The 14850-nt window shown below is 53.6% G+C and overlaps 1 protein-coding gene across 3 annotated transcripts in view; it reads right to left on the bottom strand.

Moving 5' to 3' along the window:
• Nucleotides 1-884: 884 nt before the first annotated feature.
• Nucleotides 885-14850, bottom strand: part of ACTN1 (actinin alpha 1) — a 97311-nt gene continuing 83345 nt past the window's right edge. The window contains exons 11-22 of one of the 3 annotated variants that reach the window (XM_065941714.1): nt 14285-14432; nt 10888-11038; nt 10292-10400; nt 9654-9794; nt 8662-8844; nt 8267-8401; nt 7041-7220; nt 6144-6290; nt 5115-5195; nt 4546-4611; nt 3207-3365; nt 885-1628 (exon numbers count right to left, since the gene is read on the bottom strand). In XM_065941714.1, coding sequence (XP_065797786.1) covers nt 1470-1628; nt 3207-3365; nt 4546-4611; nt 5115-5195; nt 6144-6290; nt 7041-7220; nt 8267-8401; nt 8662-8844; nt 9654-9794; nt 10292-10400; nt 10888-11038; nt 14285-14432 — 1659 coding nt within the window. In that variant the 3' untranslated portion in view covers nt 885-1469. The remainder of the gene's footprint in view (nt 1629-3206; nt 3366-4545; nt 4612-5114; nt 5196-6143; nt 6291-7040; nt 7221-8266; nt 8402-8661; nt 8845-9653; nt 9795-10291; nt 10401-10887; nt 11039-14284; nt 14433-14850) is intronic. The other 2 variants (XM_065941712.1, XM_065941713.1) reach the window with 2 other exon arrangements.

Below are 14850 nucleotides of genomic sequence, written 5' to 3' on the forward strand. Positions count from 1 at the left end.
TCCAAGTTTACCCATTTGGGAAATAAAAGTTGTAGGTTTGAACTCTGGCCATCAGACTCCACAGACTCAACTCCCTGTTATTGCCGCACCAAACTGCTTTACTCCTCAACACAGTTAGAACTGGGACACAGACCTGCAGCTTCCATTGCTAAATTATGTCTATAAATCACTGCACTGTTATGATACCGTTACTGGCAGTCCTCGCTGCCTGTAGTGTGAGTAAAAGCCTCCAGGAGGAGATAGGCAAGGAGGAACAAACATAAGAAACACAGATCCCCGGGGACCTTGCTTAAAGGCAGATTCTAATGAGAGGATCTGGGGTAGACCCGAGAGCCTGCATTTCTAACAGGCTCCTGGGTAAGGCTGGACAGCTGCTGCCTCTGGGACAGCCTGAAGAGTAGGGGATGAGATGACTTCCTGAGCGTCTCCTGCGGCAAAAATACAAGGAAATGGGGCATGTAGATGTCACAGAGCTGTTTGATGATGTGGGAAACAAAGGTGGGGTTTACTTTCAATGCACAGGAGCCTTGTGAGGAAACTATGTTTTCCTCTCGAAAACAAAACAGAAATAGAAGGTTGAACGTGCCAAGGTCAAAAGCATACTAGGGGTGGTACAGATGCCCCAACACCATCCTTGATCCCATGCGCTCTTTTGGAAAACAGTAAGCAAGAAGCAAAGAACTGCCATGGGAGTGTTGCTGCTTTAACAGTGTGTGCCAAATAGGACCAAAGTTGTCCACACTTGTCAATTTTGTCCTGACCATTTTTAATAGGCGGTATTTGGGGGGCAAAAAGTGTGTACTGATGAAGAGGGTAATTACATACACCTCTGGACTTCAAAAATGAGAAGACAAGCCACATAAATTCTCTTCCTTAAGAAAACAGCCATTTCAAAAGATTTTCTTTAATATCATAAAATATTTTCATGGACAAGTGAGCTTGCAAACACACATGCACCAATGTGCCTTTTGACAGGATTTTCCCCTACCCTCACCTCCCACTCCCACGTCAAGGTGGACAAGAGATTGGAGAAATGAATACAGCAGATGGTACAGATAGAAAGAAAAAAAAAATCGATAAAAAGGATGGATATAACATTGTGCTTGGTTATTTTCCTATGTCACAACAAAACAAAACATTTCGGTGCAAATAGTTAATTCTTCCTCTTTTCCATTTAAGTCTGGTGGAGAAAAAAATACTTTTTGTATAATAAAATATGTGGTTTTTTTGGTTGTTTTTTTTTTTTTTTACTTTTTTTTAAACGTAACTTTTTTTTCTTTTTTGCAGAAAATAATTTTGTAAACTGTCACTTCACGGGCAAGGAGGCTGGATGCCACACGGGTCCCAGCTCGCCCACTGGAGGCAGAGCGTGAAACCAAACCCGGGCGGGAGAAGAGGCAGAGCGGAGGCGCAGGGCGGGGCTCGCACAGCGGGCGGAGCGGGGCGAGGGTGCGGGCCGGCGGGGCGGGTTAGAGGTCACTCTCGCCGTACAGCGCCGTGGAGAAGGACATGTAGTCCAGAGCACCGGGCACAGCGTCGGGGCCGGTGTAGGGGGCCATTCGCGCGATGCAGTACTCGGCCTGGTCAGGCGGCAGCTCTCTGCGCAGCTCGTCCACCGTGATGTAGTTCTGCGGGAAGAGTGCGCTCAGGGCGGCCGCAAAGCCCGGAGGTGGGGACCCTCACTCGGGGAGGTGAGGTGCCCTGCCCCGCCCCCTTTCTGACGTGTACATTACACATACCTGTATCAGGCATATACGTAAATAAATTATATGATATAGACACACATATATATGCTATCTCTATATATACATATCTATTGGAGAAGGAAATGGTAACCCACTCCAGTATTCTTTCCTGGAAAATCCCAAGGTCGGAGAAGCCTGGTAGGCTACAGGCCATGGGGTCGCAAAGAGTCGGACACGACTGATTGATTTCACTTCACTTCTTCATGTACGTGTATATATATATTTAAATAACATATATTTCAATCCCCTTATGCTTTTCACTTCACTGCTTTAGCCTGTTCCCAAGTAATTCCAAGAGCTAACTGCACCTATAATCTTTTCAGGTATCTCTCTAGCCTGCACCAACCACAGGCTGGAAAAATATTAGCAACACCATAGTTGGTGAAACAGAGTAGGACTCCCACACCCACTCAGCTGGGCTCTGAGGAGGTCACACAATTCTTGCAAATTACAGGAACATCCAGTTTGGGGCATCACTGCCACAGACAGATATCTTAACCTTCCCCCAGCCCATCTGGTTCCCAGTCTGGGGTGTCTGCTTCCTCCCTGTCTTCGGCTTGATCATCAAAATCTACTTGGAACCTGCATCTTTGGGGAGTTTGAGGCTCCGCAAGCATTCAGGGACTCGCCCGACTTCTGCCAGAGTCTCCTAAGGAGCCAGTCTGAAGGAGACAGAGGTTGACCCTCAAGTCACCTCAAGAGTCAGGAGAACAGGGCCCCAGAGACCTCCTCGACTAAATGAGTCACTTCAAAGAGGTGGTTTCTGAGGGTCCTTCCAGCTCCAAAGTGCTATGACTCTAAGAAGGTGTCCTCGAATGTAAGTAAGAGCTTTAGGAACCTCTTTGTTGCTTCAGTCTTTACTTCAATGTAGACTGAGACATTTCAGAAACTATTCTCCCTACTGGCTAAGGAAGGATGCCCTAAGGATTAGCCTATGAATTTTACAGAAAGGAATCTGACCTCTAGACCCCTCTGCCCCCCAATCCCCCTGGATGCTCCTACTTTCCCACTGTCGGGCCTGGCAGTGCAGGGAACTTGGGAGATTTGGAGATCTGAAGCTGACTGCTGCTTAGGGTAGACAAATGAGAAACATGGTTCTTTCCTTCTTCCCATCTACATGCCATGGCTTGTGCCCAGAATGATGCAGGGCTGAAGTCTTAAGTTCCCAGATTGACCTTTCATCACCCACTCACATATTCCGTCTGATTGGACTGCCCTCCACCACCAGTCATTTCATCACCAGTATCTCATCATAAGTATGACATGCAGTGTCCATGGCAGGGGGCTCCCTTAAGCTAATGTTGTGTCCTAACCTCTTAGCTGATGCCCAAATGTTACAGAAATGGGTAGAGGTAGACAGCAATGAGGCTCAGGTGGGGAAGAAGGAACAGCGGAGCTGCTCACGACCTCCCCTCCAATTCAGTCCACCTGCGCATGATGCCCACATCGCAGCATACCCACCTTATCCCCGGCCAGGATCTTGAAGGAAGCCATGACTTGGTCTGCTGTATCTGTATCAGCTGTCTCACGAGACATAAAGTCGATGAAGGCCTGGAATGTCACCACCCCCAGGCGGTTGGGGTCCACGATGCTCATGATGCGGGCAAACTCTGCCTCTCCCTGGAGGGAAAAGCCAATCCCAGGCCTGTGAGCCACAGTCTCCTCTCTCTATGGACCTGAAGCCTCTGGGGCCTCCAAGTGCTTGAGGCTGTCAGAGCAGGCCCCTGACCTAACCTGAGCTGTCTCAGCTTCCCACCCTCTACGGATGCCTACACTCCTCTTGGAACAAAAATGATAATATGAACGATAACTAATGACAGCAATGGCTGTCTATATACTATACACCAGGCACCATATACTATATATCAGGTACTATTTTAGGTGCTGTATAAAATTCATTTAACCCTCCTCACAACCATGAAGTAGGTATTTATTTTATTATTTTCATCAGGTCTCCAGAGGAGAAACCTAAGGCCCAGGCAGGCTTAGTGACTCGCCAAATGTCACACAGCCAGCAGGTAGTAGAGCTGAGACATAAACTTGGGCCTCCACCACACTGTACATTCTATGTGTCAGACACAGCACAGCACTCACGTTGAGTTGCTTCGTTTAACTGTTATGATGGGTCTGGCAGTGTTCCCTCACCTTATCTGGGCCCCCAAGCAGGGGATGACAGAGCTGGGATTTATTCCCAGGTTCCTTGCTTCTAAAGCCCATGCCCTTGCTCCTCCGCTGGGTGGCCCAAGGGCTCTGGACTTTGCAAGGTAGGCCAGGAGTTGCCTGGCTGCCCAGCTGAGGCCCCTGCCCTGCTCAGAAGGCCTGCATGAGGGCAAGGCAGCTGAGAAGGTTGGGAAGGGGCTTGGGGCAATTAGCAAAGGGGCGGCAGGCCTGGCTGAAGCCATCACCAGGACAGAGGGGGAACTCTCCAGGCCTCAACGTGAGACGGAGCTGAACCAACCCCCACCCAGAGTGCCCAGCACCGTCCTGCCCAGCAGCCTCGGGGTCAGCGCCACCGTCCACGACGGGAGCAAAAAAAAAAGCCCACTTCCATTGTAAATATCAAAAGAGAAACCGGCAGAGAGAGGCGAGAAGGCCAGGTCTCCCAGACGCACACAGGCCCTGCATCTGGGGCCCAGCCCTTCCAGGACACCATCTTCCCCACGGATCAGAATCTTGAGGCCCCTCCAGGGAGGGAAGCCCCTGAGCCTGAGGGCCTGCAGCCCGCCATGGCCAGGACTCGGCCTCTCCGGTCAGCTGGCTGGCTGCCCCTCGCCAGGGCAGAGGGTGGGGTTTACATTACCATGTTGTAACCCATGGAGATAAGGCAGGCGCGGAAATCATCCGTGTCCATCATGCCTGTCTTCTTCTGTGGGGCCAGGGGCATCAAGACACAAGGAGAAGAAAGGGCCGGCCGAGGGCCAGGAAGAGGGCACAGATGGCCAGAGGGGAGGTCGAGGTATACGGTTTTGGGGGGCGGGGGGAGGGGGGCGGTCAGGAAGGGGAGAGGAACATAGGAGGAAGAGATGCAAATACACATCCGGGGAAGATTTCCACAGGAAGGAGGAAGACAGAGCAGGGAGATGCAAAAATCCGTCCACGGGATGGAGCGCGACGAGGAGAGAGGAAGGTGGGCACCGCGCAGGTTCCCACGAAAGATAACCGAGGGCAGAGGTCAGAGGTCGGAGTAGTGGGAGGAGGAGCCCGCCAGGGGCCAGGCAGGGACAGCAGAAGACGAGCCCCGCGGCCCACAGGAAAGGGGAGGCAAGGAGATCCAGACAGAGAGAAAAGAGAGAAAAGAGAAAAGGAGAAACGCGTTATTTCTCGCCCCGGACGCCACCCCTGAGCGTGCTCCATGCAGGAGGCAAGTACCTGGGGGTCGTTGCCAATATCATAACCCAAGCTGATGAGGCAGGCTTTGAACTCCTCGGGACCCAGCGTGCCGGAGTGATCCTGGGGCCGCCGTGCGCCAGCCAGCGAGCCATGCGGTGCCAGGGAGGTGGAGGCCGTGAGGGGGAAGGGGTGGGCCATGCCCCAGTGGAGGGTAGCGTGTGTGGGCAGAGACAAGGATGAAGGCATGCGGATGGGGAAGGTGGAGGGTGGAGGGGCGGGGGGAGGAGGGAAATAAAAGTGCACAAGGTTAGACACACGGACGTGGTCCAGAGGGTGACCCTCTCCCCGGTACACGCAGCTGTCCTGCCCCGGGGGAGCAGACCGGAGGGAAGCATGGTGAGCCATGGGGGTAAGAAGCTCCCCCAGAAGAGTGCCCAGCCCACCTCCAGCCCCGATGCCCTGAGCGGGGTTTCCAGGAGGACGCCACCCACCCAGGTGCCTGGAGGGCAGTGAAGCAGGCAGGGGTGGTGGGCAGCACCCAAACCCATGCTCCCACCCCCTATGGCCACCACAAAGCCCCAAGGCACCTGGAGGGGCAGCCCACGCAAAACTGGATGAGAATCCAGGAGGACTGGTAACTCTGACACCTCTATCAGGGGTCAGAAAGGCTACTCCTGGGGCTGCAGGGAGGAGGGAGGCTCTGCTCTGTCCCCAGGCGCAGGCAGGGGATGGTCCCCATAGCTAGGGACAGCAGGTCCTCCCTCGAGGCTATGGCAGCCTTGCCCCCAGGGGGTGACTCCTCATGGTAGGAGAGCAAGGATCACGGATCTGAGGGCTTCTCTTCACCTACAACACGAGCTCTCTCCAGGAAAGCAGGGATGCTCAGGGGACACCTGGACAGCTTCTAAGGCCAGCCTGGGGTGGTGGAGAGTCAGAGCAGGCTGACTGCAGTTCCTCCCTCCCCCTCCTCCTCTTCACTTGCCCAGGAAGTGGGCCCATGCCCTGGGCAGCGCCCTCCAGGGCCCTGGGGCCGGGGCTGCCCTCAGCGAGTGCAGGGGTGGAGCTCACCCGGTCAAAGTGGTTGAAGGAGGCCCGGAACTCATTCATCTGCTCCTGGCTGATGCCCTTGGCGTCCCTGGTCAGGATCTGGTTCTCCACCTCATTGATGGTCCTGGCGATGGTGGTGAGGAGCTGCTCCCAGCCCACACGGATGTGCTGCAGGCAGGCAAGGCGCGTCAGCAAAGGGGTCCCAGGGCTGGCCCGGGCCGCCCCTCCCTGGCCCTCCCCTGACCATCAAAATGACCAGTGCAATCAAACCAGGCCTGCTGCCCAGATTAACAGAGTCACCAGGCACAGGGAAACCAAGACAAGGACAGCAAACCAGGACAGAGGACCCAAATGATGAAGAGGGAAGCACAGAAGGGTGATGGTTTCTGCCTGGAACAGCAGAGACCAGAATGACCAGCACGGTCAGGTCAGGAAAAAGAGCAAAGTTGACAGTGGGGAAGAGCAAAGGACACAAAAGTGGGTAATTCCCTGAACATCCAACTCTATAACCTCACGCCCATGCCTTCATGGTCCAAATAAGTAGGTCACTTAAAAAGCAGAGGCTAAACCAGTGTCTGGTGACCAGCAGTCTCAGAATCACCAGGTACTTGTTAAAAAATTTAGATACCCGAGTCCCATCCTAGACCTAGTGAATCAAATTCTGGGACAGCGTCTGGAAATCTGCGTTCTCAGCAAGCTCCCTGGGAAATTCACAAGGCCCTGAGGACCAAAGACCCAGAGCCCCAGGAGGGAGGAGAAGTGAGTATCCTCTCACTTAAAAGCTAGGGTTTATCCTACTACACGACCAGTCTTCTTGGAATGATGGGTGACCCCCCACCACTTTCCCAGCCCAGGATGGGGAAGTAGAAGGGGGACCCGGGGCTCCCTTTCCAGGGGAGCAAGGCTGGTGGCGCCCACCTCCATGGTGTAGTTGGTGTGCTTGTTGTCGAAGATGAGCGCCTCCTGGATGAGCTGGTGGTCGCCCTCCAGCTGGTCGATCTTGGGCTTGTAGTTGACGATGCTCTTCTCATATTGCCGCAGGTGGTTGAGCTGGTCCTCCAGGGTCCCGTGCATCTCAATGGAGATCCTTCCTATCTCCTGCTCACCCAGAAAGGAGGCCCTTGTGAGACCTATGCACTCTGGGCCCCCAGGGTGGAGACTGGGGCCCCCAGGTCACTGGAAAACCCCTCTGATGGTTCTTGGCATGGAAATAGCATCATAAAGGAATCTGACCAGCACTGACTGATATCACCAGATGAATACCTCCCATCTCCTGGGTACCCCTCAGCCTCAGGAAGGGGATGCAAAGTCAGTTGCTAACTTAAAGGTTCACTCCTCTGCCTGCCATTCAAACTCCCATCCCAAGCCTGTTCTCAACTACCATCCATCTCAGGGAAGTTCTCCCACCGAGCTGGGTTCCTCACAGCCTCAGGGCACCTGGCTCACCTTCTCAATGAACATGCTCCTGCTGTTCTGTTCCTTGGAGGCCTGCCTTGCCCACCTCAATCCCACCTGTCTCCATGGTCCAAGCCTAATCCCCATCTCTGTCTTTCATCCATGTAAACACACCTAGCTTGTGAAAGCACTTTCTGGGAACTCAGTCCAACGTAGCAAGTATTTCTGGAGCACCTACTACTATGCATAATGTGCTAAGCAGGTGGAGATGGGGTCCAGAGAAGCACACAGGAACTTGACATGGTCTCTGCCCTCAAGGAATTTAGAGAGACACCACGCTTTAACCCAAGCAGTGTTCCTTCCTTATCTACATCACCCTGATACCTGGTCCAACAATACAGCAAAGAATTTCACGCTTGCCCAAAGCACAGTTCTCTATCTGGGGAGATCACCTCCTTCTGGCCAAGCTCATGACTCAGGAGGAAGGGAGACCAGCTCAACCACATATGCCACTGATTCGGGCAAGCCGAATCAGTCACCTAGGCACTGATCCTTCCATGGGACTGTCTCATGGGTGTCCCTGAGTGGGCACAGATTCCACACCCTCCATGGGGCAGCAGACCAGCTGTGGGTTCAGGACCCACAGTGCCCACAGGTCCCGTCCAGGAGGAGACAGGGCAAGCTTGACTGTCTGGGACGGTGTGGGGAAGGGTGGAAGTCCCTGCCCTGCCTCCCATGCTGGGACCCACCTCCATCTTGGTCTGAATCCAGGGCCCGATGACGTTGGCCTGGGCCCCAAACTGTTTGCGTAGCCTTTCGTTGTGCTGTTGGCGGGCGTGCTCCTCCGTCAGGGCCTGGTCCCTCCGTGGCACCAGCTGCCGCACCTGGGGCAGGAACAATCAGGGGACATTGGGATGAGCCGGCCATCTGCCTCCATGTCACGAGAAATGGAGGAGCCATGAAGGGAAGGGGCCAGGCAGTAACAGGAGTGAACACGGTGACCCGTTCTAGAAATTCATTCATTTACTTGACGGACAATGAGTACTTACTGAAATCAATGAAAATCAACAATACAGACAAAAATCCCTGCCCTTCTGAAACTTACAATGGCTCCGCCAGCACCCCACCCAGCCCTTGGACTCACATGGTCCCATTTGCCATTGATCTCCTGAGGCGTGATGGTTGTGTAGGGGTTGGTGCCTGCCATGTTGACGTGGTAGGTCTGGACAATCTTGGACACCTCGTTGTGGATGCCCAGGATGGCCAGGCGCTCCTTGTCGGCATCGGGGAGGGTGGCCTTGAACTGCTCATGGGCTGTGGTCAGTCCCTGGAGAGAGACGGGCATGCAGAAGCAGCACAATGACTGGGAGGAACTGGTGCCTCCCATGGGCAAGATAAGCCAAGGGAGACCTGCAGGTCCCAGAGCAGAAGTGGGTGAAGGGGCCACCGGAGGCCGGCCCCACAACAGCTGGGCGGCCTGGAGGCATCAACCCAGGATGCTTTCGGCTGAGAACCAGGATGGCTGGGCTGGCCACAGGAAGGTGTCACAGCTTCATGCTCAGGGCTGGTGAATTCTACAGCAATCTCCCTGGGGTGCTCACCACCCCATAGTTAGTTGGGGACAAGGGGTACCCTGGGTCTGCTCAAGTGACCTCTCCCAACACACATTTCTCATTATTCTGCAAAACCTTTTTCATCTAACACTTTGCAGCTGTACAAAAGAATGGCTTATTGCAGTGAAATGAGCTCCAAGATAATTATGAGGTTAGAAATAAAGGTTCGGGATACAGTATATAATAGAAGCTACTTTTTACGTGAAATGGGGGGGAAGAACATATTAATAAACAAATGTGCTCGCCTATGCAGAGACTGTGTCCCGCTCCCCTCTGGGGACAAAGGCTAGGAGGGAAACTCATTGCATAGTCTCTTTAGCTTGTAGATTTGATACCATTTGATAATATATATGCACATATTACAGAGTCAAAATAAATAAAATACAAAGCTTTCAAATCTAGAACATCCTTGGGGAGGCTACCCTCAGCCTTCTCCCTACAAGGGCAGTCCTGCAGGAAGGTGACTGGCGGAATGTGGGCTGTATGGAGCCAGCCTCTGGGGACAGGGGGGTCGGCAGCATACCTGGATCTCCTCGATGGTGTGCACGATGAAGGTGTCCTGCAGGTCCTCCATGGCCCCCTCCATCCAGTTGTTGAAGGGTGCGGCCCGCTTGGCGTACTCCAGGTATAGTTGGTCAATGGTCTCCAGCAGTTTCTCCGTGCGCTGGGAGTGCCAAATGGCATGGGATGGGAAGGTGCTTAGTAAAGTCATGTCCAGAATCACTAACCCCCAACCCAACCCAGTAGACTTCAAGATCCTCCTGACCAGCCCAGAGAGTTTCAGGTCTGGAAGGAGCAGACTAACTCAGAACAGATTCTCTAGAGTGCTGGTTCTTAATATGGGGTGTATGGACCACCCCACACTGGAGTTACTCGCCTAGCCCCCAGAGAGTCTGGTTTGGAGAACAGGAAGGTTCTCAAACAGCTGGGGCTTGGTCCAAATACACTAAATCAGGAGGAAGAGAAGATATGATCAGGGCATCTCCATCAGGGCAAAGGTCAAGTCTAGTGCCAATGTGAGCCTTCCATGGTTAGACCAGGCCTGGGGAAGGTCTGAGGAACCCAGTGGAGCCTCTTAGCCCAAAGCAAAGGGAGTCAGGGAGCAGGAAGGAGCACACAGGGCTGCCGGAGGCAGGTCTCCGTCTCCTCGGGGGCCCTCACCTCCAGAGCTTCCCTCCGCTTCTGGGTTAGGGCCCCTAGATTGTCCCACTGGTCACAGATCTTTTGGCACCGGGCGTTGACACTGGGTGAGTCGTAATAGTCCAGCTCACTGCGGGGGAGGAGAGAGGAAGAGTCGGGTGACCCAGGTTACCTCTGTGGCCTGCTCTCCTTTCCCTGGGGCTGGCCGCTCACGACACAGGAAGGCCAGGTGTGCGCGTTTCATCAAGACTTTCCAGGACCCCTACTCCCATCCTCAACCTCTGGGTTTTCAGGAGACTGCTGGGAGGGGACCAGCTCTCCTCTGCCCGGGCCCCCGCCCCAACCTGACCTGGAGGCCACGCCAGCCTTGACTGCAATGGCCAGTGACAGGAAGCCACTAAGATCAGGCAAGATCTCAGAGCCATACTCGGTCACCCTCTGGTCCCACACTGGTGTAGGTAAGGACCAAAGGCCTGTGACAGAACGGTCGCAGGCTATTCCCCACCTGTGAGGACACCCTTAGTCTTCTGTATCGATGACCTTCCTGCCCCAGGACCCGGCTCACTTTTCAGGCCACAGCCCACCTCCCACAGCGCTGCAGTGCCCGCTGAGCTTACTTGAGCTCCTGGGCAATGGCGGCAATCTGCTCCACGCGGTCCTGGTGGGCGGCCAGGTCACTCTCGAAGGCCTCGTGCTTCTTGAGCAGGGCCTTGATCTCCGAGAGGGTAGCCGTCTCGTAATCCTTCTGCCGCAGCATGGCCTCTTTGCCTGGGGGTCAGAGGTCAGGCACAAGGCTGAGCAGGAGCCAGGAGACCCACCTTCTTGATCTCAACCACCCCACCTCAGGGCCCGGGAGTTCTACTTCCAGTATATCCCAAGGAGATAGATGTGCCCCATATGATGATCAATTATCTGCAGTTCAAGAAAACAGATATATATGCAACCGGAACATGGGCGATGGGGCAGAGGTGGGAAAGTCACTCCTTTTCATGGAGCATGCCAGGGCCACCAGGAGTGGTGATGTACAGACCATGCAGGCTAAGTGGACAGTCAGGGTATACACGAACTTTATAAACAGCAGGAACAACGATCAACGCCTGTGGTATAACCTGGGGAAAAGAAGTTCCTCAGGGTACCCCATCTTTAGAGTTTTCTCCACTTACAGTTGCTGGCCCCCAGCAGCCCTGCAGGGACCCCACCCCTCAATTACACCCAGTGTGGGCAGCCTGTCCAGTGCACTCTGCACATTAGCTGTCAGTAGCCAGCACCTTCTCCAAGCATCAGGTGCCCTGTCCTCTCTTTTAAGGGTGAGGCAAGGCTTGCATTTCTTGGATTTTTGTTTCCAAAGGGAAGAGGATGAGAATCGACCTCTCAGATTGCTGTTAGATGACAGTCCCCAGCTGCCCTGTGAAGTGGCTGCTGCAGGACAGAGACTGACCTGGCCTTGCCTGCGTGCCCACCTCCGGTGTTTGCCCCATTGGGAGGCTCAGCAACTCTCAGGAAATGAGGGCTGGGCCAAAGAGGTGATGGCTTCTTTCCTTCTCTCTACTTCTTTTTGTCAGAATATTAATATGACAAGTTTAGCGGGGGGAAAAAAATCACAGATGAGCCTACTTATCTACTTCTTCCCAGTCTCGCCTTCTATGGATGTTGCGTTAAAACCACTGGGTGTATATAAATTATATATCCTGCTTTTAAAATACTCAGCAGCACATCACCAGTTTCTACACTGGCACCACGGCCATCACATGAGTCACTCCGATGGCCCCGTAACATTCTGTCGAGGGGCTGAACCCCCACTGGCGAAACCACACACTGCACTACCGTGGAGCATGCAGGCCCCTCAGCTGGCAGTACTGAAGATGAACTCATCGCAAACATCCCAGACATGTGATTTCAGCCATGTTTAGGGGTTTTAGACAACCTCAATAAATGCAATTCTTACGTAAGTGGGAAACAGCATTGTCAGCTGTGAGTACGTATAGCCAGACTGCTATGTCGGCGTCTATTGCAGGCACGCCGGCACTTCTCATGCCTTTGCTGGTGGCTGGCGGGGCCAGTCTCTGCTCTGTACCTTTTTGTGAGCTGTTCCTTGGCCCCAGAGAGAACATAATAGAAGCGTGTGGGTGAATCGGTGCAAACTCCACCATCCCCCTTCTCCTCCATCCACCCGTGCCTGGATAGATAGCTCACATAAGCACTGTGGAAGGCGCAGCAGCAACCGCGTATCATCATACATGCAGCCCAGCAAACCCCTCTGCTGAGTCATGAACACACCTATGCCCTCCTGCTCCAAGCCACTTGCAAAGGGCCCCAGGGTGCGGCCATCCCTACTCATCTCTAGCCTAATGTCTGAGGACCACTGCAGAGCTGAATGGGCCATCTCAGGGTACTGAGCTCTACCGGCCAATGGGTCTGCTCCGGGGGCTCCAGCTGAAATGACCGCAGGGCTCTAGGAGATGGGTAGCATGGCTCTCTCCAGCCCCGGCCCAGGTTCTGAGGAAAAGACCATTTTAGGTGTGATCTTCTCTCTTTGGAGAAGATCATCTGCCAATAAGCAGACACCAGACATGGCCAAGTGCCTCCAGGTCAGAGTGATGGAGACACACACACAGGTGCTAAGGCCAGAGCTCCAGGTTACCACAGTGGGAGAGAAGGCAGAGGAGGGAAGATATCAAGGGCTCCCATTTACCGCGTGTGTTCCATGTGCCAGGCACTTGGCTACACATAAAATGCACAACAAGTGCATGAGGAGGTATGCTGAGTTAATAGTGTCCCTCTAAAACTCATGGCAACCCAGAACCTCAGAGTCTGACCTTATTTGGAAATAGGGTCTTTGCCAATATAATTAGCTAAGATGAGGTCATACTGGATTAGTTGTTGTTTAGTCACTAAGATGTGTCTGACTCTTTGCAACCCCACGGACTCTAGTCCCCCAGGCTTCTCTGTCCATGGGATTTCCCAGGCAAGAATCCTGGAGCAGGTTGTCATTTCCTGCTCCAGGGGATAGTCCAGACTCAGGGATTGAACCTGTATCTCTTGCATCTCCTGCATTGGCAGGCAGATTCTTTACCACTCTCCCACCTGGGAAACCCTACTGGATTAGAGTGGGCCCTAAATCCAATGACTGGTGTCTTTAGTAAAAAAAAAAAATAACAGAGGCAGATTTGGTCACTGAGACCCAGAGAGAAGCAGCTGGTGATGATGGAGGCACAGATTAGAGTGATGCTGCTACAAGCCAAGGAATACCAAGAAGTGCCAGTAAAACTACCTGACACTACGAAGAAGCAGGGGATGCCTTCCCTCAGAGGCTCTAGAAGGAGCCAGTGCTGACGGCACTTTAATTCAGGACTTCTAGTCTCCTGAACTGTGACAGAATGCACTTATATCATGTAAAACCACCCAGTTTATGGTAATTTGAAGCCCTAAAAAACTAACACAGGAGGGCATATCATCACCTGCATATAACAGACAAGGACACAAGACCAGTGGTCCAAGATACATTGCTTCTAGGCTGTAGAATCAGCACGTGAACCCCAACCTGACTCAGGGGAGAGAAATCACTACAGTCACAAGAATAATTAACACATATATAGCACTGTACTAATGCCAGGAACTCTTCTCATTGCTTCTGATGTATTAGGCCATTTAATTCTCATAAACATATTAAGTCGGTACTATTATTGCCCCCACTTAGCAGAGGAGAAAACTGAAGCAACCAAAAGACTAATGAGGGACTTCTTTGACAATCCAGTGGTTAAGACTCTGCACATCCAGTGCAGAGGTGGCAGGTTCGATCCTTGGTCAGGGAACCAAGATCCCACGTGCCATGGGGAGGGGCCAATAAAAAAAGGGGGTAGGGTGGGTCATGAACTAGCCTAATGTTAAGGAACAAGTAAGAGACAAAACAGATAAAACCTAAGAGAAAAGGAGTTGTGGCTGGTGGTTTGGGTTGGGGAGCATGAAAGCTAGACCCAGGCTTGGGGTGGGGGGCAGGGGCTAAGCTGGTCTTACCGTCCGTCCAGGCCTCGTGGATGGAGGCCTTCTGCCGGAACTTTTCTGCCAGGTGGTCGAGCCGCTCCAGCCTCCGGATCTCGTTCAGCAGCCACTCCTCATAGCCCTTCTCCGCCTGCTCCAGGCAGCCCCAGGCGTTGTTGATGTCCTGCAGGGATGTATCAGGCACAGGGTCAGCCCGCCTGGCCCCCTAGACCCCAGGGCTCCTCCATGCCTTCCAGGAGGAGCCTCCTCCCCACCCAGCCCCCCACGGTATGACCTAGGGTTCCTGGGGAACCAGGCCTCCTGGGCAGGGAAGTGGGGCCATACTGCTAGGAGGCGTTAGCAGGGCATCCCAGTGGGCAGAGAGCCCAAGGCCCTCTGGGCTCCAAGGCTGGCTTCTGACAGGACTCTGAGGAACCACAGAGGTCACAGGGCCAGCCAGGGAGACAGGGCCACAGACCCAACGAGGCAGGCAGGGGTGGAAGCCTCCCAGCCTCCTCACGTGTCTGGGTTTACTCTTGGGCTCTGGACAATAGCCTGGAGCCTCCAAGGACCCTGGCCTGGCTGAGCCATCCCAGAGTCAC

This window comes from Muntiacus reevesi, chromosome 7 (assembly GCF_963930625.1).
Source record: "Muntiacus reevesi chromosome 7, mMunRee1.1, whole genome shotgun sequence".
In the NCBI taxonomy this organism is placed as follows: domain Eukaryota; kingdom Metazoa; phylum Chordata; class Mammalia; order Artiodactyla; family Cervidae; genus Muntiacus; species Muntiacus reevesi.